General features: G+C 40.5%; 1 protein-coding gene across 2 annotated transcripts; it reads right to left on the reverse strand.

Moving 5' to 3' along the window:
• Window positions 1–484: 484 nt before the first annotated feature.
• CD28 (CD28 molecule) lies at window positions 485–23,112 on the reverse strand. 2 transcript variants are annotated; one of them, XM_020814489.3, is made up of 4 exons: window positions 22,526–23,112; window positions 6,432–6,782; window positions 5,597–5,721; window positions 485–2,213 (listed from the first exon to the last, which is right to left on the reverse strand). In XM_020814489.3, exons 1-4 carry the CDS (start codon window positions 22,701–22,703, stop codon window positions 2,076–2,078), a joined length of 792 nt encoding a protein of 263 aa, XP_020670148.3. In that variant the 5' UTR covers window positions 22,704–23,112; the 3' UTR covers window positions 485–2,075. The 2 variants fall into 2 exon arrangements, with proteins under 2 accessions (XP_020670148.3, XP_020670149.3); XM_020814490.3 differs by having other exon boundaries at window positions 1,588–2,213; window positions 6,432–6,779.
• Window positions 23,113–23,808: the final 696 nt, after the last annotated feature.

Genomic DNA, 23,808 nt, shown 5'->3' on the forward strand with positions numbered 1-23,808 from the left:
CAAAAAGTGTTGTGTATGTGTGTGTGTGAACTGCAGTTCCCAGAGTGTCTCAGCTACCGTGGATACTTACAATGCTGGCCAAGGGATTCTGGGAGCTGCCATTTTAAAAAAGAACTTTTCAAAGTTTTGCTGACATGGTTGTGGGTTTTTCAGGCTTTTTGGGCGTGTTCTGAAGGTTGTTCTTCCTAATGTTTCGCCAGTCTCTGTGGCTGGCATCTTCAGAGGACAGCACTCTGTGCTCTGGGGTAGTTTGCTTGGGAGTGGAGTATTTATGGCTGTGAGATAGGCTTTTGTTCTATTCAGGGGATGGGTGATTAGTGTGTCTTGTTGTGGGTGTATTGTTGTGATAAGGAGGAGAGATTATCTGTCACTGTGATTGATAGGTGTCTAGCTGGTCTTTTGCGTGTAGTGATCCCCGGTCCTTGTGGCTGGGTAGAGGTTGTTGACCTTTCACACACTGTATTTTTCAGAGCTGGAAGCCAAGTTTTGTTGAGTTTATTTATTTATTTATTTATTTTATTAAATTTATACCCCGCCCCTCTAGACCATGTCTACTCAAACTTTCCTCTTTTTTGTTGAAGTTCTGCTGGTGCTTGTGGATTTCAATGGCTTCTTGAGTATTGTACTGGGCTCTCCTCTCTCCCTTCTAAGCCACCATGTCTGATTCCTCTCTGAAACAGTACGTAATGGCTATGACTGCCACTTACTGTAGGTACTAAAAATGAGATATTATGTGTTGGTTCCAGTTTAGTAAGGTTACCCAAGTAATTATATATGACGCTGGTCAAAACACTGTATCTTGGCATAGTAAATTGCACTAGAGCAGGCTTGTTGAATCACTGGAGATTTAGTGAATCAGCTCCTCCATAAATTCCATTGATTCAAATGGGCTTACTCTAACTGCAACTTACTCTGCTACAACAAGTGACATTTAGAGTAGGCCCATTTGAATCCATGGACCTTACAGAGGAGTTGACTCGCTAAATCTCCCTCATTCAGTGGGCCTACTCTAGTGCAATTCACTATACCAAGCAACCAGATTGTGGCTACTCTAAAAAGTTGGAGCCCCTTAACCAACTTAGAAGAGGGATGGTTTTTGCAGACAGGGCTGGCCTTTTGACTTAAAAAACAACTAGAATTATGACAAGATCGAAGAGACAGAACAGAACATACAAATCTGGATTTGTCATAATCAGTCTTGCACAGGAATAAAACTATTTTCTTTTAAATTCTAAACTTTTCTTTGTTACAGCTGCAGAACCATTTCCATGTCATCATCCCGGTTTCTAGACCATGCCTGATGCCAAGAAATTAAAGTGCTTCCTGCTGTTATCTGTTATGCATTTCCTAAGGAGCCAAGGACAGTTGGAGTCTTATAGAACTAATCCCTCGTCTCAGCCTGGATTTTTTTGTCTGCTTCATCATCTATGACTTTTGTCTGGGCTTTGATGAAAGACTGTCAATCTCAAGAGACTTCCCATTTGGCTATAGACCCCACCCTTCCATCAGAATACTTGCAGGTAGATGGTTGTAGCAGGAGGTGGAATTTGTTCATCAGGAAAAAAAACTGATACTCAGTCTATACAGTTACATGGCAAAGCTATCTACAGATAATCAAACACTTCATTTACAAATACTATGTTGTTCTTTATAGGAGTTGGACTACTAAGCATGATGTTTCCTTTCTGCTGTGTGTACGTTTTCAACTCTAAATACAGTTTTTCCCCCTTTGACACAAAAGAAGGCAGATCTTTACCCTTGCTCTTTTCCGGTTGATTTTCCCAGAGTCTGAGTAGAACTTTGATATTGAGGCAAATATGAACAGGAAAGATCTACAATGCAGATGAAACCACTGTTCACCTAACATAAGTAGTAGGTTTAAGTGACTATATTTACAGTCCAATGTCAAGTTTTGTTCTTTTGTATCATTAGTTTGAAACTAACTTATCCTTTTTGTCTTTCCCAGTGCGAAGAACTCCAAGACCTGTCCTTTTCTCTTGACAGCAGCCACGGACACCCAAAGGTATCTGTCTGTACTTCCACTGCAGAGAAGAGGTCATGGGTATGACCAATCCTCACGGTTCCCACGAGCGATATGCAGTGTAATTCCTTACTGGACCACTTGTTTGATATTTCTTCCTTTCGCCATTCACCTGCCAGGGTGTCATGTTGAAATAGTCATTCCGAACAATCTTTCTCTTCTTACTTTTTACCTATAGGGAAAATGATAGGGGAGGTAGTCACCATACGACAAATAGAATCGGTTTGCTCATTTGTTGTAGTCGTAAGACAATGCCTTCTGCATCCTCTTGACATATTTCTGGGACTCTACAAAGAAGGAGCACATCCCTCTCTGGTAAGGAAATACACGATCCTCTGATTCAGACACACTTTTCCATAAGGGGGATGCTTTAAATCCAACCTTTTGCCACAATATCCCAAAGTAAAGGAAGCAGATAAAGAAGTCACTTGCACATCAGTTCTCCATCCTTTGAAGAATGATGTAAAGAGGTGGGGTTTTTGTTTGTTTGTTTGTTCGTTTGGTATCACCTTTGTGGACACAAGAGGTATTGGGAGCTCCCACATAATCTTACTAGAGAATTGTGCAAGTGAGCACTCTTTCCTTCTAATGCTGGAATAGCTGCCAGGAAGTAACAGTTTTGCTGAGAAAGTTAAATACCAGTATCCAGAACTAGAAATGTCATAGTAAAGGTAAAGGTTCCCCTTGACATTTAGTCCAGTCGTGTCCGACTCTATGGCGCAGTGCTCATCCCCATTTCCAAGCCATAGAGCCAGCGTTTGTCTGAAGACAGTTTCTGTGGTCACGTGGCCAGCACGACTAGACATGGAACGCCATTACCTTCCCACCGAGGTGGTACCTATTTATCTACTTGCATTTTTACATGCTTTCGAACTGCTAGGTTGGCAGGAGCTGGGACAAGCGAAAGGAGCTCATTCCGTAGCATGGATTCGATCATACAACTGCTGACCGTGCAGCACAGAGGCTTCTGCGGTTTAACCTACAGTGCCACCACATCCCTTAAGGAATGTCATACCTATGATTTAATTCAGAAAAGTATCTTTACAAATTCAACATTTCAGTAATATTGGCTGAAATCTTGTTGCTTTGTTGCACCTGCAGAAAAAAATGAAATAATATTCAGTCCCTTTTAGAGGGCAATTAATGAGTCACCACTGGAATTTCAGGGGCATACCCACCCATTGGATTCATGCACGCTCAAGAATCCCAGCAGCGACTTGTCAATTGTCAGCCAAAAGCTACTGAATGGTGTGTCATTTGCCTTCCACATATGTGCAGGGCTTCCCCAAAGTATTTTGTTGCTCCAGGATGTTTAGTAACATGTACTGTTTACCACAATACCCACACTGCACCATAGTGGATAGGCATAGGCCAGGCATGTTATTTAGGCACCTGGACACAACAGTTTACAAATGCCTCTTTGGCAGTACCCCATCACCCTCACCTGCAGATGGTTAAAAATATAACAATCGAGGTGGGGGAAAGAGTTAACAGTTTTATGTGCTTTCATGAGAGCCAAAATAGGCAGCCCAAGGTAGCCACTGTCATACCCTGCCTGACCGCAGGAGCAACTCTGTCAAGCTGCAACTTCCTAAAGAAGAGTAGAAAGCTAGAGCTGATGCTGGGTGACCATACCCTTTAATTCTATTTTAAAACAGAACACTTGTGAAATGTTTAAGGACTGCAGTGACTCACCAGGGAATATCCAAATAGGGAACTCTACAGAGCCCATTTCCTCACAAGGAAAGCAAGCTGGAGGGCCTCCAACTTTCCTACCATATTTATTTGCCTCTATTTCCTGTCTTATTTTTTTACCTTATCTTTAAAGGGACAAAGAGAAGGTGGAGACAAGCAGCAAAAACAGCAGCAGCAGCATTGAAATCCCTTTCCTAAAAGCATTGGCAAGAGTTTGGCCAAGTTATGTGTAAAAACTATAACTCCCAGAACCCTCCAGCCAGCAACTATGGCAGGTGAAGGGTTATGGGAGGTGTCATCCAAAAGTAACTTTGCCAAACTCTGGCATCAATATAACCCTACAGTGCTTTGGGGTTTCTTCCTGCCTCCCTTCAAATCTTTCCAGTCAGATTCAAATTCCAAGGCATCAGACCCTTATATGTGTGAAGCATATCCCACTGACAGAGTAGCCACTGCATTAGCCATCAAAAGTGATGAAGTCAATGTCTTCTACTATCAGACTCTAGAAAAAAGGCAGCTTTCTTCCATCTGATGCCCTCCAGATCTGTCTGTCTGTTTTATAGGCCACCTTTATCCCGATCAGGGGATCCAAGGCAGGTCACAGTATTAAAAAGAATAGAATTAAAAATACGGTAAAATGTACATTAAGATAACTGATTAAAATACAGTTGAATAATTAAAAAACAGGTAAAATGTTCAAAACTATCTTAACTAAAAACAATGGCATTCAGGGACTCAGACATGATGATTGTTAAAGGCCTGCCTGAAGAGGTGGGCAGTGTATTAGACTGCAGTTATATCAAAGAGGTATCAGGTTGTGGCAGATGTTTCAGGAGCAGGAATGGGGGGCACAGAGCTCTTCAGATACTGCTGACTACACAACCTATCATCACTGGCCATGGCCATCCTGGCTTGGGCTGAGGGACATCCTCTGGTAGCGGATGCCCCATTACTTCTGGTTAAGAGAGGGGGATGGTGTATTGGAAAAGCTCCCCTGCACACATCTAATGGCCAAATCTTTTACAAAATCCTTTTCAGAGGTCCAGGAGACCCCGGGGACATTGGGGGCTTCTCTAAACATGTCAAAACTGTTCCCACCCTCCATTGAGCACACAAGAATACATCTCAGCCAAAAGTTCTAATGTAAAAAAATGGGGCTGTATGAATGCGTCCAAGGAGTGCCCCCAAACCCCTACTTGAGGGCACAAGACAACGTTTTGATCCCAAATCTTTTAATTTTAAGAAATTGAGGGTGTGGTATGTGAGGGGGGCTGAGGGAGTGCTGAGTGCACCTGTGCCCCATAAATCACATGCAGCTTATCCCCCAGTTTGGAACATGGGTTCCCAAACTGGGGCACATGAAGACATTCCAGGGTGTGTGTGGGAGATCTGCATAAAGAAAAAGAAATCTTATCAACTTGCACAAATTTCTGCAAAAATGTCATTGTTTTGATTTTAAAATAATCTTTATTGACCTTTGCTTGTTTTCAAGTTTTATATCACAAAGGTATCTGTTTATATATTTCAGTTCAATTCACCTGGTGTGGCAGAAGCAGCTATAATAGGGCAAGTACCTCCAAAGGCCAGATGCAGGGGAGGGGTGTCAGGAGACAGATATCTAGTTGTCTCCTGTGCTCCCAGAGACATCTGGTGGGGCCCCTGTGAGATACAGGAAGCTGGACTAGATGGGCCCTTGGCCTGATCCAGCAGAGGGCTCTTCTTATCTAAGTGGCTGTAGGAATTATTGGGATTCCAAATCCTGAGTTATTGCTCAGCATTAGACTATGAATGCATCCCAATTGTGCCTGCCCATAAATGTAGCAGAGGTGTAAAAAGTAGTGGAAAGCAAGGATTCCTTACCCAGCAATAGCAAAAAGCCGCTGTTATTGCTATCCCATACAAAACAAGGCCTCCAATGGTTCCTGTCATCCACGTGTATTCTGATCCTCCTGGGGGGCACTGACATTTGGGGGCTTCAAGGACACCTAAACAAAGCATAACCATAACAAGGTGAACTGGAGATAGAAGCAATAGAGGATTAAATCGGATGTGGCCTTACTCATGTCTTCTCACCTCACGTCAACCAATTCTGTGTCAAAGGCACAAAAGGTACAGACAGAGCTGTAGTCCAGAGTGTGCTCTTGAGGAGGGGCGAAGAGCCGTGGGGTTGTGACAAGGAACGTCTTGTGCTCAGGTTCCTTTCTCCATCAGAAAGTGAATCTGAATCGGGAGCATGGTCCAAACTGGGGTCTCTTCAGCAACGTTTTGTCCCGAACAAAAACTCTCAGCTTATGTGTGTTTTTGAAGATGCATAATTTGACTCTCACTGTTTGGGCTTGCTGTTTTTAGGTAAATTATTGGTTCATACTAGGCCAGCATAAACTCATGGAGGTCCATACTGGATCAGACCAAAGATTGATCTAGTCCAGCGTCCTGTTTCCCCCACCGTGGCCAGCTGAGGACCTATTTGACCACAAGCAAGACATTATCTCCACCAGCACCCTCCCATTAATCTTCTCCAGCATGTGGCATGCAGTGGCCGATTGCTTCTGACACTGGAGATCACGACAAGTCATGATGACTATTAGCTGTTGGTGGACCTCCCTGTGGGCGATCGCACCATTTAAACCCTGGTGGCAGAGATTCGGAGACACGCGTCGATGGGACCAATCAGAAATTCCTTTCATGGTCTTACCTGTCACGTTAATGAAGGTTCCGTTGTTACTTTCATTGTCTACGTAAGGCGGTGGGTATGTGACTTCAATTTTGCAGACATAAATGTCTGTCTGACCCGTGGATAGGTTCTGCAGCTGAAAGACTACTCCTTTTTCTTTTCTTGTAACATGGCAGCTGAATCCCGTCGTGTCGTTTTGAATTATGCAGGCGCTGCTGCATTTGAATGAGCAGACGGCCTCTCTCTTTGGAACTCCTTTAAGCAGCCAGACGTTGAATTTCTCCACCTTCTTCTCATAGGTGTAGTTACAGAAGATCTCTGCATTTCCGTTCACAACTACGTGCAGGGGACTTTGATGCACCAAAATTGCTTCTTCCAGAAGGATGTGGAAGGAAAGAAATACATTGGGTTAGGCACCATATAATGACTCCAGAAAAGAAATAAAGGGGTGTGAAATCATGGAGCAAAGTAAGGAATGAGTTGTATTTCTCATATTAAATCTTCCCAAAGGCAACTATTGGTATGTTTTACACATAATACAATTCTGAAGAAACAAAGACTCCTGGGGAACTTAAACACTAGCACATTTATTATATCATAATATGGGTATAATCAATTTATATCATGAAGACGGAAATTATTATATGTTATTGTGTACATTTATTATAGTAAATATTAGTCTTTGTCCCCTTGGCCACAACAGACCAACACAGCTGCTCATTTGGAATCTGTACTGGGACAGAGTTATTTACTCAGATTTTATAGCGACCCAGTCTTAACAAGCAGCCTGAGGCTGAAATCCACTTGCGTAGCTACCTCAAAAGTGTAGCTTTTGGAGGCAAACTGTCTCAAGTTAAGACATTTCCGTAGATACTCTTTCTTGCATATTGAATCACATGGTTCAGGATTCTTGAGGGGGAAATGCATACATAAAGGCAATTGCACAGCAGCTTTTCCCTCTTCAGTTTCCTTCTGTCATGCAACCAAGCATATGAGCAGGCACGTGACTGCTTCCCTGATCCAAGGACACAATGGACATTCGGCAGCACAGATGGGCTCATTTACACAATTGCCTACTTTACACTATGTGGATTCTGGATTCTGGCCACAGCAGTTATAAAAGCAGGTGGAATATCTGAAGTGCTTCTGAATGGTGGGGACTTCATTGCTCCCCAACTGGCTGGCTTTCCAGGGAACAGCCCTCCATTCTCCACGCTCTTAGATAATTTAAACAACCATAAGAAGAAAGAGCAGCGGCCAAAAATTTGCCCATCCACAGAACTGGGGTTGCTGAGCTCCAAGATGCTGGCTGAACTGTCTGAGAATTGCTCTGCATTTCCAGCTCTCCAAGCAAGAGAACAATTATAAGGCAAGCACAAGGAGTAGAACATGGATGGATGGATGGATGGATGGATGGATGGATGGATGGATGGATGGATGGATGGATGGATGGATGGATGGATGGATGGATGGATGGATGGATGGATGGATGGATGGATGGATGGATGGATGGATGGATGGATGGATGGATTTTAAAGGCTGAAGCACACATTGTGTCACTTTCAGCCTTGCCCTCAACCTCTGCCTGCCCCACCTCTGTGACATCATTGGAACCTGTCCTCTGGTCTCAGGTTCAGCCCTGAAATCTCAGGGTATAGGGTACTGCTGAGCCCGATGCCTGGTTAACACCTAGAAAGCAGACTGGGCAGCAGGCTTAAAGATCACAATAGTCTTCCCCACTATGATGGGATGGATTGTGCTCCTAGTTAAACTTAAGAGTCATTATTTCTCCATCTGTGTCTCTGCATACAAATTACTTCACATAAATGGTACCCAAATATTTTATCCTCTTCTCTGGGGATGCATTTCCTCTTCTGGAGCAATTGACAAGTGGCTACCCTGTTTTCCAGCTAAGAGGGTGGGCTAAAGGGAAAGAACTGCAACTACTTTGAAGAAGACAGTACATGTCACATATTAAGGGAAATGCTATTATATTTTCCATTCCGGCATGCTATTCTGTCAAAGAGCAGTCAGACTTGCAAAATGAAGTCAGTGTTTACCTTCTAATGACCAGTCACAAAGCACAAGCAAGTTAATATACAAAGTACAGAATGAGGCAGGCTTGTTCTAGGACATTGAGGCATCCTTTATCTCTTTAGGGAGCTCCGTTTCTAATGACATGCTAACTGTATCATCTAGTTTGGGCCATAGGCAAGCCATTTCATATAGCTCTCAGGAAGTGGTTTGGCACTTTAGCCCGAATGTTATCAGTGCATGGAGTAGTCTGAATAGAGACTGAGTGTTCCAAGCATTTTATCAGCAACAGGGGCAAGCCTCTTGCCCATAGAACTGGCCAATATGTTTATGGCAGAGGAAAAACAAGGGGCATTAGTAATAATGGCCAGGCAAATGGCATGCTGAGAAGAGGGAGAGTCATGGCAACGGATGTTAAGGAATACTGTAGTTGCTCAGGGGAGATCTGAGAGACAACTATCAAGGCTGAAGGCTGGCACAAAGGGCTGAGTTGGCCATTGAACAAGAGAACCAAGACAAGAGGCAGGTAGGAGCAGGAAGCCTGCAACACAGTGAGCATTGTGTTTAAAGGGTGAAAACCTTGTCCATACAAGACATGCACATACTGTGATGGGAACTGAGGAAGCACAAGAAAGGAGAAATGTTGAGTTTTAAATGTAAAGGGAAGGAGGGAGGGAATATCTGCTGTTGTTCAGATTGACAGGTAGGCTCCTCACCCCCAGGGCATCTAAAGTCTGATTAGTGCACACGTCAGAAACAACAATCCTTCTTTTAACCCATCTTTGCAGTAGGCAGTAAAACTACTCCCTTAAAAAATCTAGTTTCCTGTAACTTCAGCTCCCTGTTGCTCCCAGTGGACCTGAACTGCTATTTTCCTTCTAGAAGTGTCAGAACTATATAGTAATTTAGCACCTTAAAAAAAACTGTAGGCATTTTCTATTTGGTCTTTAGGACGATCTGTACAATAAAGGTGCAACACAAGAAAAGCTGGATTATTGTTAGCACCCTTGTGATTTTTTAATGTGTTTCATGGGAGAGAGAAGTCCATTGGGAAAATGTGAACATTCTTCAATGGCAGCATTGTTTTGCGCTTACTCAATGGCCAGATTAGCGAACATCCTGTTTCGTTCTGTGCATTCTTTTTACAGTTTTCTATAATTGCCAGTGGAGGTCTTTGTACTTTGATGTAGAACACCTACCAGAATATTAATTAGTAATACTGCTTTATAAAAGATCCTTTCAGACACAGTTGTCTTTTGCAAGCTTTAGTGTACTTGAAGGGAAAAGGATGGAAACGGGAAGGAATATATATATTTAAAAAGCTTAGCACACAACTAGAAATGGAGCTAAGACATTACCAGAAAAGAGGAAATGTAACCCAAAATCAAAAAGTAAAAAAGTGTGCAGATATGTGTATGCTACCTTATATGCATAGATGGACATTAGAAATAACAGCAAAATCTTATAAATTATACCTACAAGCATAAAGCAAATTGCATCATTTTGGGGGACGAATTGCCTCAAGTTAAGAAATCACTGTGCTCATGATCTGTTATGCAGATAATGAGTGCACAACAGACAATGCTGATGGTGATTTCTTCCGCCAAAATTATGCACTTTGTGTTGCACTGGCATAAAATTCTAGCATAATTTGCCCCACTAGTCAGAATCCTATTTATATCCACAAGGGTTAATCCCATTGGCGTAAATTTCAATGGCAAATTGTCACTAGTTGAAAAGCCAGCTGTTGCAGTCCCTGTTGTACACCATTCACACGAATTAGCATGCAGCATACACACCCTTGCATGCTCTAGTGAGCAGTAGTAGAAATTTTGTCAGCTTTTTTTTAAGGACCTGTTTCAAAACTGGAAGTAACCAGAGATCAGTTCTAGCTTTGCAAAAAACTACTCTGAACTTAAAGCTGCTCATGGGGAGGGAATGACCTGGCAACTTTACCCTCCGAAATACTCCCAAAGAAGGCAAGGGGGCCTTTTTTGAATATTCCAAAAAAAGTACATCCTAGGTTTGGGGGCTCCAGTTTGCACCCCTGACATAGAGGATATCTTAAAATAGAGGATTATGCTCTGTAAAGTCGGACACATTACTTTATAAAACTTCTGTGGCTACAGAATTAATTCCTATATAAAATGAAGGAATGCGAAGGTGTAAGTTACTTGTAGGAGTAAGTAACAGGTTTCTGGCTAATGGGATGGCACCTTTATTCTTCTCCCTCTTCTCACATTTGATTCCCAGAGTATTATCTGGAAAATGTGCTTTTCTGCAGAAGACAAAGAATGACAAGAAAGGGAGGCAGCAGAACAGAGGAGTTTTATATCAGATGTTGCTGATTGCTCATTGCTGCCTTTCTCACTTTTCCTTTATTTCTGTAAGGGTGGGAGATCATCATTGTCATCATCTTTGAACTGCAAAGCTGGAAGGGACCATATGGATCATTGAGTCTAGCCCCTATCAAGGAGGCACAGTGGAGAATCGAACTCCCAGTCTCTGGCTCTGAAGCCAGATATCTAAAACACTAGCAGAGCTAGGAAACGTTAGTTTTTTCTAGAACTCTCAGCATCCCCGGTGGTGTCATCAGGATTGTGGAAACTGAAGTAAAAAATGAGTTGTTCCATGCTCTGAGATAGTGCCCCTTTGAATATTGAGGGTGAGATTTAAACCAGCTTCTGCATAGTACATAAAGTGAACATGTGTGCCATCACACAAGGAGAAGCTAATCAACACCTGGTGAAGAGCAAAAGCATAAACAGTCAAGAGAGCAGAGCGTGGGCTTATGTGTCTCCTATACGTTAACCCTCCTTATTGGTAACTAGAGATGGGCATGAATCAGAAAAATGGTGATTCATTTTCATTTGTGATTCATCAAAGTTGATGAATCAAAAAATATGAATTTACATTTTTTGACTAATTGTCAATTCATTATTTTACTTTAAAACCCTATAAAATGACCCCCCAAAAAAACACCTGGAGGCACAAAATTCACAGAGAGGATTTCCCTGACCCTTCTCTACAAATCCTACAAGTCTGGGTGAATAATGGGTTTCAGATGTCCATGTTATACACCCACAAATTGCGCCCCCCCCCAGGAAAGTGCCCTTTAGCAGCTGGCTTGGAAAAACCCAATGTTCATCAAACTTGAAAGGATTGTAGAGGAGAGTCAGTAGAAGCTTCAACATTATTTTGGTGTCTCTAGGTGCCTGTGGGAAACTTTCCTGGTGGGGCTCTATGTGGGTGTATAACTCAGACTTCTGAAACCCAATATTCACCAATCTTGGAGGGGTCATAGGGGATAGTCAGAGGAAGCTTCCTGAAATTTTGGTGTCTCTAGGTGCCTGGGGAGCCATTTTATAGCCAAATGAATTGACAAATCAAAAATCACTAAATATTTGTTAATTTGTATTCACTGGGGACACCAATATGTACAAATACAAATTTATGAATTAGTGATTTTTGAACAAATTTGGTGATTCATTTTTTAAAATTCATGGTCATCTTTATTGGTAACACAAAACACATAAAATATCAATATAAAATAATAGGAAGTAATATTAAAATTGCAAAATTGCTGCATAATTTGTTCCTGTGAGAGAATTCTGCATAACAGTTGGTTTACCTTAGTATTTTATTTAGTAGAAAGAACATGAAAGTCTCAAACACGTATGGCTAAACAAGGGACAACCACTGGCCCAATCAGAAGAGCAAAAGCACTAGAGCACCATCTGGATAGCACTTCAGAGATCCGTGCCTGGGCTTACACATCTCTTATAGGTTGTGCAAATGGAACACCTCCAAACAGAGCACTAGCCTAAGTGGAACATTTTCTATAAGGCTTGTCGGAGGGCCAAGCATATTTACCAGAAGGTCCTGGCTGTGACTTCATTCCTAGTAGGGACTGGAAAGCTAGTGGAAAATGGGCATACAGTACAGTAAGTTAATAACAAACCAAAAACTCTGCTTCTTCTGTGTTGAAAGGGGGTTATTTTTAATATGTGTGTTAATGCTGAATTCACATTTAAAAAGTACATTATGTTGCTACTCTAAAAGTCTTACCAATATGAAGACTTTTTTAAAAAATCCCATTCATGATATCTTCTCCTTCCCCATTTCTGGCTTTTACAAAAAGGCAACATATGCCCTGGCTTCTGGAAGACCTACTTTCCATCCACTAAAAAAAAAAAAAACCCACCAAAAAACCACACTGTATTGCCTGCCATTTTACTGTCTTTTAATCCCATATCCCTATGCACATTACAGCTTGTAAACCATCTACTTTTAGGATCTTGAAACCTGGCAGAATGTCTCTCCCACAAAATAGCTACCCATCCCACAAGCTCCTCACTATCCTTGATGTTAAGAATTGCAACACAAAAAAGAAACTGAACTTTCTTAGTTGTAACCCTTTCTTTCTGGAACATGTTTCCTACAGAGGTTCGCCAAGTGCCATCTCTCTTTGTTTTTAGGAAGCAAATTAAGAAAAAAATATATTAAAAGGTGCCTTCTGCCAATTGTAAACATTGTCCTGAGTTGTTCAAATGGGTTTTAATTTGTGCCTTTTTATTAAAAGGAAAAATTTTAAGTAGCAACAGGGTTTATTTAAGTTTATTGTATTTTTGTATTATTATATAGTACTTTTATGATTTTACTCTTATGTTGTGACCTGCTCAGAGAGCAGTCACTTGAACGGAGTGGTATAAAAAGAGAAGTAATCAAACAAACATACTGTATAAACAAACTTTTTGACAGGATGAAAAAGAGAAAAATAAAAAAAATATTCTTAGCTGGATCTATAATTAAAGCTCCTCTAGAGACAACAAACTTGAAGAAAAGTTAAAGATAATTACAACAGGTTTCACCTCAATGAATACAGAATCAGTTTTCTATATTAAGGACTGGCTGGCAGGAAGCAGAAGCGCCTAGAACCAACGCAACCTCCAGGAGAACCAAGCATCAAATTTAACCAAAATCAAAGCTGCAGTTTCAACATCTAGTTAGGGTGATTTTTGGACTTTTCTATATCTTCCTACCCCCGGAACTTTTATATTTTAGTGCTCCAGTATCAATGTTACTTAACCCTGTTTGTTTATTGACAGGCTCAAGGTCACCCACAAACGTTCATGGCTCAGAGGGAACTTGATTCTACATCTCCCAAGCTATGAGAGTCCTACACGTTACTCTAAGCACACCTGCTTTCCACGTTAGCCATCAACGATGAACTCCTATGAAGCAGAGTTTTAAATAATACACAAGTGCCTTCGTTACTTAACTGGAACTTGGCAGATAGATGTATATTATTTACTACTTCGATGCTCTGAATAATTTTAGTATTAACATTTATACCAAACTGTCCCTTTCCTCAGCTCAAGACAGTGACAGGACTCTCCCCCACCTTAAAAAAAAAAACACCACACCCCTTTATCTTCGCAACAGAAGCCAGATTGGCCACATTCCAGGAGGGCTGAGGGTTGTTGGATTTCACTAATTTTCAGGCAACAGTAGCTTTTGTCACTCAAAAGAAGTAGCTTTTGTCATAAAGCCAAATCATTGTTAGATTAGCACCTAAGGAATGCTAATCCTAACACATTACTGGAAAAATGTTTGTGCAGAAATGCCAATTTTAGTCAATCATTTTCACTTTAGAAACACTTGTCCACTTATGAATGACTGTAAATTTAAATGACTATAATACATTCGTGGCTGTTTCAGGTTCCTATCTGGACTGCTCTAAATTAGGCATATTTAACAAAATTTTGAGTGACGAACGAGGGTATTCAAAATACTTCCAAAAATGGATGCTGAAACACAGCCCAGGGCCTCTAAAGCACAAAGGAATCAATGCCACCTCAGAGGAGTACAGGGTTGCCTCTGTGAAATGTGGGCAAAATAAGTTGTTTCCCTCCCCCCCCGAAGGGACTTCCTGCCAGTGCCTAGACATTCTCTATCTGCTCTCCCCTGGCAGTGCAGTTAAAACTGTGATTCTAAATGACATTTATACCTGCCACATTTTCTGGAAGGGCTCTTCCTTGGGGCCAAAATCCTCCTTCAGAAGTATGTCTTTCCAAGCATACATCCCTTACAATGGTAATTAGTAGTCCCCTTTTTGGCACCTCCCATCTCTGTTTAGTGAGGCTGTAGAATCATTAATGAATAGACATCTAATTAGCCCATTCCTCTTCTTTGTGTAATGTGATGGTGATGTGTGACTGATCTTCTTGTATCATTTTTACAATTTATAGAAAAAAATGGATCAATTTTTTTTAAAAGATCAATAACTAAAAAAAAACACCTGCCCCCCTAGGAAACAGGGTATGACCAATAAAGAGTCCATTAAAAGCTTATTGGGTAGAAGGGGTAATGCACATGTAGACCTGAACAGGAAATACTGTAACAGGGCAAAAACTGCAAGAAGGATACTAGTTCCAGTAAATGATACAGAAGCCCTGGGGGGGGGGGACTGAATATGGCTTTACCTGCAATTTTTAAAAATCACCACATATCATGTCTGAACAATAGCAGAAGAGCACCCTGCCAAAAAAAATACAAATAAAAAAGACACTGCTTGCCAATGATGTCATCTGTAGTTATCATTTAAAAGTGCTTTCACAAAGAATTCCATTTCCAGACAAGAAAACTGAGATGGAAGCAACCTCACAGTTGAGTGTCGTCTTCTGTTTAGTGACTGCTGTCAAGTCTTCAGACCAAAACATTTCTCCCAGATCTTAGAATGTATGGAACAGATTCATTCACAGTGATCTAAACATAGTCTAACGTATCATTCTGGCACAATGACTTGCCTTCTTCCCTCTTCATAATATGTCTGTAGCTATTTTTAGAGCAGAACCGACTGCGGCAGCCAGAAGCTGAAGCCTCTTGGTTAGCAGCAGTACTGGCACAGAATTGAAAGATGGAAAAGCATAATGTTTCCCACCTGTGCCCATAAAATTAGGTTGCTGCACTTCATTAGCTTGAATTCTCACATTATTTCTACAGCTGTATCCAAATTTGCTCCCCAGATCTTGTCAGAATGGACTCCTCTTACTTTGATTATGGGCCATGGTAAGAATTGCTGCCAGTTATGGCCCAAAACTAGGTAATAGCTTGGGTTATCTGCTCCTTCACTTTTGGTCCGTCAAATAATTTGGACTTCACCTCCCAGAAACCCCGGCCAGCATGGCCAATGGTTAAGGATACAAGGAACTGGAGTTCAAAACACATGTTGGGCCAAAGATGGAGAGTCACTGTTCTGTAACTAAGAAGCTTTTCGATACTTCAAGTCCCTCCTTGATTGGCATTGGGGGAGAGGATCACATGGAATGGAAATCAAGGCTTATCCACACACCCCTCCCAAGTGCTCTTGAAGCGGCTTAATTACCAAGCTAGCACAGCACCTGATGTGAAGTATCAACTTCACTTTGATATTTTTGCCCCTAAGACCTGTGCACACTGCATAGATCAGCTTCGTTAACAGCCTGTACATTTAGATGGAAAATAAACAACATGCATTCCATCCTCCATGCTCGGCACACAAACAATTCCACACATGCTGTTAACACACTACGCTATTAATGGCAGTGGGATATTAGTGGGGAGAGGGCAGCATACCGTCAGCCACAAATACTGCATGCAAACAGACCGGGGAAAACAAAAATTGCACACAGAGCTTGCCGTTCAGCTATGTGTTTGGATTTCTCTCTTCAGATTTCTCTCTCACAATCGAGGAGGGAGAAGTACTCCCATGTGATTTTCAAACTGCTTATCTTTCACACCCATGTAAAAATCGTGGCACTTCTTGTTTCCAGTAGAGATATTCTAAGGAAACACATAGGCAGGTGGTGATCCTGGAGGTCCCATGTACGTCTTTTGGCTAAGAGACAGTGATAGGCCTATCTTCCAAGAACTTCAATAATTCCTTTTAAAAGCTACCTTGAATGTACTTATTGATATATTGTGTCAGCTAATTCTATCTGCCACAAAACACATGAAGCCTGCTGGGTGGAACCTCTGCCCGTTGCATAGGAGCGGGAACTCCACTGGGCCGTTTGTCTGTTCTCGTGGAGTAACAGCAAGACGCAACAGACTGTGTCTAGATGCTCTTACACGGATTGGGATTACACCTTGGAAAAGCTTCCAGATTGCACTGGAAAGTGCAAGGAATTCTGGGGTACCTCCTGAGGTACATTCTTATTTTGTAGATATCTACCTCCTGAGTATAACTTTTGCCCTATGTGAATAGAGATCCTACCCTAGTATGCAACTAACAGGCACATAGATATGTACAGTATAAGTGTACAGAAATAGACCGGTAATGTTACAAAAATGTAACACTGTCACTGACAGTTTTATCCATGAACATCTAGCAGGCTCTTGTAACAGAACAGTTTGGAAACCATAAGAATCCAATCACCAGTAAGTTAGAATCTTTGGTTTGCTGATCCTTCAAAACAATGCAGAAAAGAGGTACTATCCAAATATATCCAAAACTGTCCATATATTTTATAATCACTTTCACTTAGTTTCATGACAGCGGGTGATTAAATCTGGCAGTCTAATTTTGGCCTGTGGACAAAAAAAAAAAAAATCATCATTGTATTTGTCTTCAGCAGTACAGCGAGGCAATTACTGGGGCCGTGTCAACCTGAACTACAGTGACAAGTTTGCTGCAGTATAATTAGTTACGATAATCCACATAACTGTTTTTCGGTATGTTACATTCTTCCATTGTAGCACTTCATGCTGGGGAGAAACTCTAGTACTATGTACCTTCTGTATTCTTCTCAAGTTTATGCACTGCAATTATAAACTGTATATTACCATTTCATACATTTTTGCTCAGTTTATTCCACATTATGCATGAAGCATAATGACAGAGTGGCAATACGAAGAAACACCACAAAATGGCTGTATCCTTTTATTTGTTAGAAACAAAATGGTAAGGAGCCACATTTGACGACCTTATTAGTATTTAAAACCTCATTTAAATAGGTCTCTAGTTATCTTAATCTATTTATCATTTTAAATCTAGGTACTTTAAATAGGCATCGAACAGTTAACCAGAAATCTATTGAGTTGACTTTGCTTGTAGCAACAGTCTTGTCTGAAAGTTTTTCAGCACATTTAAATATGTAAATTACTTTTTCTTTGTCAAAATGTGCTGCCCTTCTTAATATCTGATTTCTGTAGTGAACTGATTGTTTCCTGATATCTTTTATCTGCCATATCTTGGAGACTCCTGTTTTCTACAAACCTAAGCACCGTAATAAGTAATTTTTAAAAAAATGTTGATTAATGCAGAGGCTGCAATCCCTCACGAAGATTTCAAAAGTTCCCTAGCTCTTTACTCAAACAGAATCCACATGAATAAAAGAAAGTGGAAACATAGGCCACTGGCTCAGCCAACATGGCATCCATATGTTGAAAACAAAGGCTCTCTTCAGCAGAAAACAGAGAGATGCCTTTGACAAAAGTCTAGACCCAGCCAGTGAAAAGGAGATGAAGCTAGAGCTCCGACTTAACCTATTACATTACCTCTAGCACGTTACAATTGGGGGTAACAAAAGAAATAACTCCCTTCCCTTTGCAAAATATCATAAATATTTGATATTTATCAAAATATCATAAAATAGCCGCCTAGAGTGGTCTTTTAGACCAGATGGGCGGGGTATAAATCAAATAAATAAAATAAAATAAATAAAATAAATAAAGACCAGCAACCTCCTTTCCTTTCGGGGGTGGAGGTGTTGAGTAAAATGTACTCCTTACTGTTGTTGCTTTTCGGTGGGGTTAACTATCCTCCGTTTTCGGTGGGGTTGACTATCCTCCATTGACTATCCACCTTCAACCAGGCACAGGAAACAAGATGTGAATTGTATCACATCGGTTGCATTGCTTCACTGCATTCATGCCCTTTCAAAGGGTTTAAAAAAACACAACTCACCTCATCTTGGTCTCCAGAAAACCACTTAACCAGCTTGGGGGGAAATGCCATAATTACCAAAAACATGGTGTAATCAGATGACATTTTCCTTCAGTAGACAACCTGAGAGCAAAACCCCCAAAAAGCAACATTATAATGTGGTATATTTTAAGTGTGTCAAAACGCTCTTTTAAGAAGTTGTATCTTCCATACAACATTGGATGAGAGAGAGAGAATTACAAAAAAAATTTATATACTATTACTGTACTAATGTGCAGGCACATGTGCTGCTTTTCCACCCTCCTTCAGAAAAGGACCTCTCAGAGATACTCCATCATGTGGATGGTTGTCCCTTAAGGACAGACAAAGCCCAGTTCAGAAGTGGGGATCTTATGTCGTTCCAGAAATTTCTCCAGTGCAACTGCCATCGGCCCTAGCCAACAAAGCCTGCTGTGGGAACCAGTGGGAATTGCAGTCTGTCAACACTTTGAAGGGGTACAAGCTGGTCACCCTTGCCTTTTTCAGTATTGATGGAATCTTCTTTCACAAGAGGTAGCAGCCCTTCACTTAGACAGCATTAGAAACAAATTAGACCTTTTAATGAGGAGTCAAGTTATCAGTAGCTAGTAGCCAGGAATGCTAACAGAACATCCAGGTGTAAAGGCTATGCATCTTTGGGTAAGATCACACGTTAAGGCAAAAGTGTTATCTCCTTGTCATACTACATTGGTCCTCCTGGCAATGCACATCTGCCAGTGAGTGCCACATGCCTGAAATATCAGAAATACAAACAAAACCATGCAAGCTTCCAGCTAACCAATTACAAAAGTTGCCAAATGAAGATCTAGCCAAGCTTGTGTGAAAATAAACAGATAGTCTTTTCCTCATAAGGGTGCACTGCTTCTAGGTATGGAATCAACATCTCATCTACTGAGGCCTTCTGAGTAGAAAATGCTGCAGTCAGGCAACAGAAGGTTGTGATCTATTTCATTTCCCCTGGGAAATATCCAAACGCATTCAGATGGTCATTGCTGAAAACAGGATCCTATTACATGGGCATATAGAGAAAGATAATTCTTTTATTCTTAATGAAATTAATGCAGAATCATTTAATTAATTAATTGTTATCAAATTTTTCTTGAACTTGTTGTCCTTTATGTTGTAAGCCGCCTAGAGTGGTCGAAATGACTAGATAGGCGGGGTATAAATACAATAAATAAATAAATAAAATAAATAAATAATTCTTAGTTTAGAATCCAATAAAGTTGAGTAAGGTTTAATCTATTCTCAATTGCTTTCACAGACAAGAGTTCTAAATCCTGTCCTCTGAAGATGCTGGCCACAGAGACTGGTGAAACGCTAGGAAGAAAAACCTTCAGAACATGGCCAAACAGCCCGAAAAACCTACAACCACTATTAAGTAAGGTTATTCGGTTTTACAATTAGGAAAACTGAAGTATTTACAACAGCTTAATGTTGCTTTGGAAACTGAATGCCAGCAGGATTGTGGGCCTGCCCACACTTTACATCTGGACCTTCCCCTTCAGAAGAACATTTCAAATCCAGATTTCCTAAATGTATTTTGAAATCATCGCCCCAGGAGGGGGGAAAGGAAGGTATCTTACAACATTGGTTTTTATCTGCATTTATTCTGAAAATACAGCACTGGGACCGAGGTTTGCAGAGCAACCTAAGGAAGTAAATACTTCAATGAATTTGGGATATAAACTCAGATCCAATGTTTATTCATTTCTCCACTAATGAACCTGGTTTGATTCAGAGTGATTAGTCAATATTTCTTTATTATCTATTCAGGTATTCACTATTTGTGGCACTTGTTTTCTGTAGCAGCATCTTTTGCAGTTTCTTTGCTGTTCTGTTTGATAGCACCAAGCTCGGATTTTTTCTGAAGAGGTAGCTTTGTTTAACTCTAAGTCAAATATAGAGATCAGAAACAGTTGAGATCTTTAAAAAGATCAACTTCCTTTAAATGTATTTTTTTAAGAAAGAAAGAAAGAAAGAAAGAAAGAAAGAAAGAAAGAAAGAAAGAAAGAAAGAAAGAAAGAAAGAAAGAAAGAAAGAAAGAAAGAAAGAAAGAAAGAAAGAAAGAAAGAAAATGCAAGGAAAGAAAAAGAAAAAGAGTACCAAAAGCTGATAAAGCTCAGTTTAAAGATCAAAGTACACAGTTTTTCATTTGTTGCGGAGCAGGGGGCTGCCTCTTTGTTGTTTAGGGGGAGAAAGTTAGACACTGATTTCATCAACCAGAGATGGAGGCAAATGTGAGGTTATCATAGCTGCTTCTGCTTCTTTTTAACTCCTTACATCTGATATATCCCCCAGAAAGATGTGGTGATTAAGGACTAAACAAAAGCCACATTCAAGATGTGATACCAAGCAAAAATGTTACATACAAATGAACAATTCACAATCTGTACAGGTTTTGTACTGAACATCTTCAAAACGCACAATCACTTAGAATCTGTATAAATATGCTGCTTGTTTATTTTAGAAAGTTCGCAGTCTGTAAGTAATAGGCAGTATACTCCTCAGTCCCATTTATGGTATCTCAGAAGTACTGTGATGAGTTCAATAAGTTTATTACAGTCATATGACCTGCTCAGATATATGTCAACCAATTTACACACAATACAAAGAACACAGAAAGTTTTAAAAAGAATTGAAAAGTTGTCAAGCATCTTCCAATATGTAAACCCTTCTTTATTTTACTGTGAGGGGGAAAAATAGCAACTAGAACAGTAAGAAAAGGATTCCTGTCAATTGGCCTTCTCAGTCACACTAGATGCTGTTCCAAGTTTTCCATACAGAGCACTCTACCATAGTCTCTCGAGACTGAAGGATACCTACTACTGACAAACAATACATAATCAGGACAGCCTTGACATTTTTGCAAGAGGGGATTAATTAAATCATTCTTTATTTGTTCATAACATTTACAATATAGAAAGGCATGAGGCAAAAATTCAGGAGTCCCAGCCATGCATGGCCAAGGACTATGATGAAACTATGTATCTGTTCCTTTTCAGTCCTTCAAAGCATTGCCGGCAGAAAATAGTAGACAGAGATACCAGTCAAAGAAATATTTTATGCAACCTCAACATTGGTTATATTATATGCAATCTGATAGCAAACAGAACAGCCAAGAACATAATTAACAACATGCACTCAGAGATCTCTTGACGCCAAGGGAATACATTCCCATTTTTATACAAAATAGTACCTTTAAGGAAACTGTCAAATAACACCAACATGAGATATTCATGCTGTTAATTTATTAATGTGTCTATGCCATTTAAAAACATCAGAAGATGCATATCTCGTCCAACGTTCTCTCCCATGGCAGCCAACCGGATGCCTTGGAGAAGGCCCCAAGGCAGACATCAATGCCACAGCACCCTTCCTCTCATGTTGCCCAGCTGTTAGTATTAAGGGGCACAATGCCTCTAACACTGGATAAAACACACGTCTACATTTTGTAGTAGCGAATTTCATAATTCAGCTACATATGTGTTATGAGAAGAAGAAGAAACTCTTTGTCTAGCCTGAAACACCCATCATTTAACCTCACTGGGTGACACCAAGTTTTAGTACTGTATTTATGAGAGAAAAACAAGTCTGATCCATGTTCTCCACACTGAACCTACTCAACTTGCAGCCGGGTTGTGGGGGGAGCTAAACGCGCCCAAACAGACCCCTTTCTTCATAGCAGAGTTACCTCAAGCTCTTAATCATGTTGGTGGCCCCTTTCAGCACAGGATCAGAACTGCACAAAATAATTTAATTATGCCCACAGTATAGATTTGTGAAAAGGTTTATAATAGGGACAGTTTTATTCTAAAAATATATTCCTCCTTAAGAAACCACAACAATTAAAAACAACAAAAAGCTTCACATGCCCTCAGACTATTGCCTAAAAATATGGAAAGGTAATTAAAACCAGCCCAGTTATTAATCCTTAACTGAGGGACAGCAGTCTTAACTTTAATTCCATATTCTTTTATACAGAAGGTATGCCACGCTTGGTCAGAAGTCCTGCTGAATTAATGAAATTTACACCTAAGTAAGCATGCATGCAACCACATTTACTATTCAAAGGTTTTTCCATAAAGGGACACCAGGGAGAAAAATGATTTACCTGTGATACATGCGATCTGAATAATGAGTGTAGTAAGGAAGATCCAGAAGGTTGGACTGTGAAATGGTGGGGCAGACATCTTGACCTCACAGATACAGAGCAGAAGATTATGAAAGGGTAAAAGTAAATCAGCCACTTGGGTCAAAAGATACCACTGTCTCATCGATTTAGTTCTCATCTTCTGTAGCAGACAAAATGCAAACGTGTCATACCACTCTCTTAAAAACAGGAAATAGAGCTCTTTGATGAGTTTTGTTTATTCATCCTTTCTTGTACACCTCCATTTCCTTGCTCATTTTCAAATTTAAATAGCTTACTTGTGTTACCTGCATCTTAGCCAGAACTTCATGAGATGGAAACGCCAGCCCACAAGATCCTAATGAGTAGGAGTGAGTCTGCAGCTCAACTAGTATATAATAACCAAGGAAGTAACTAATGCAGTTTAGATTTAGAGCCCAAAGGATCCAGACAGTCATTGGTCATAGATTTAAAGTATGTCAGGTCTTATCCTTCCTTTCAGCTATCATCTCAAAAAGCAGGACTGCTGCCACCATTGAAAGAGGGTGGGGGCAATCAAATGAGCATTTGTCCCTCTGTTTAGTCCACTGTAAATATGAGTTGGTTCACTCTTTTTTTCTGGCGATCACATGATATAATCACTGGAATGAAAAAAAAGTCACTTCCCACACCTTTCTGTGCCCCTACATTTTTGCTGCAGGTAGGATTGCTCTGGTTTGGTCTGTTTCCAGCACATGTGATCATTGGGAATGGACCAGAACAGAGTCTTCCAGCTGTCAAGGCTCCTTCAGTTTTGAATTTCCAATATAGTGAAGCAGCTTAATAAGCAAGCCACTTCAGGATGCTACAGCCTACCGTTCACCTAGTTCTGAGGGGGGAAACCTCTCCATAATGTCTCTCACTGTGAGGATTCATAATGAGATAAAAGGTGAGCTGGAGCAGGACAAGCACCTGCTATGGTGCCACTTCATGCCAGCAAAGTGGTGGGAGCCAAATTTGACCAAGATTCTAGTCATGCCAGTCTGTAATCCTTTATTTCATTAGCTGGCTTGGATCCCAAGTTTTCATTTTTAAAATTATAAAATTCATTTTAAAATAAAGTAAGGCTTCATTGGTTGTATGTTTTTTGGGCTGTTTGGCTGTATTCTGGAAGTTTTTCTTCTTAACATTTCACCAGTCTCTGTGGCCAGCATCTTCAGAGGACAGGAACTAGAATTCTGTCTACACCAGAACACAGACAAGAGTTCTAACCCCTGTCCTCTGAA

This window comes from Pogona vitticeps, chromosome 1 (assembly GCF_051106095.1).
Source record: "Pogona vitticeps strain Pit_001003342236 chromosome 1, PviZW2.1, whole genome shotgun sequence".
Classification (NCBI taxonomy): domain Eukaryota; kingdom Metazoa; phylum Chordata; class Lepidosauria; order Squamata; family Agamidae; genus Pogona; species Pogona vitticeps.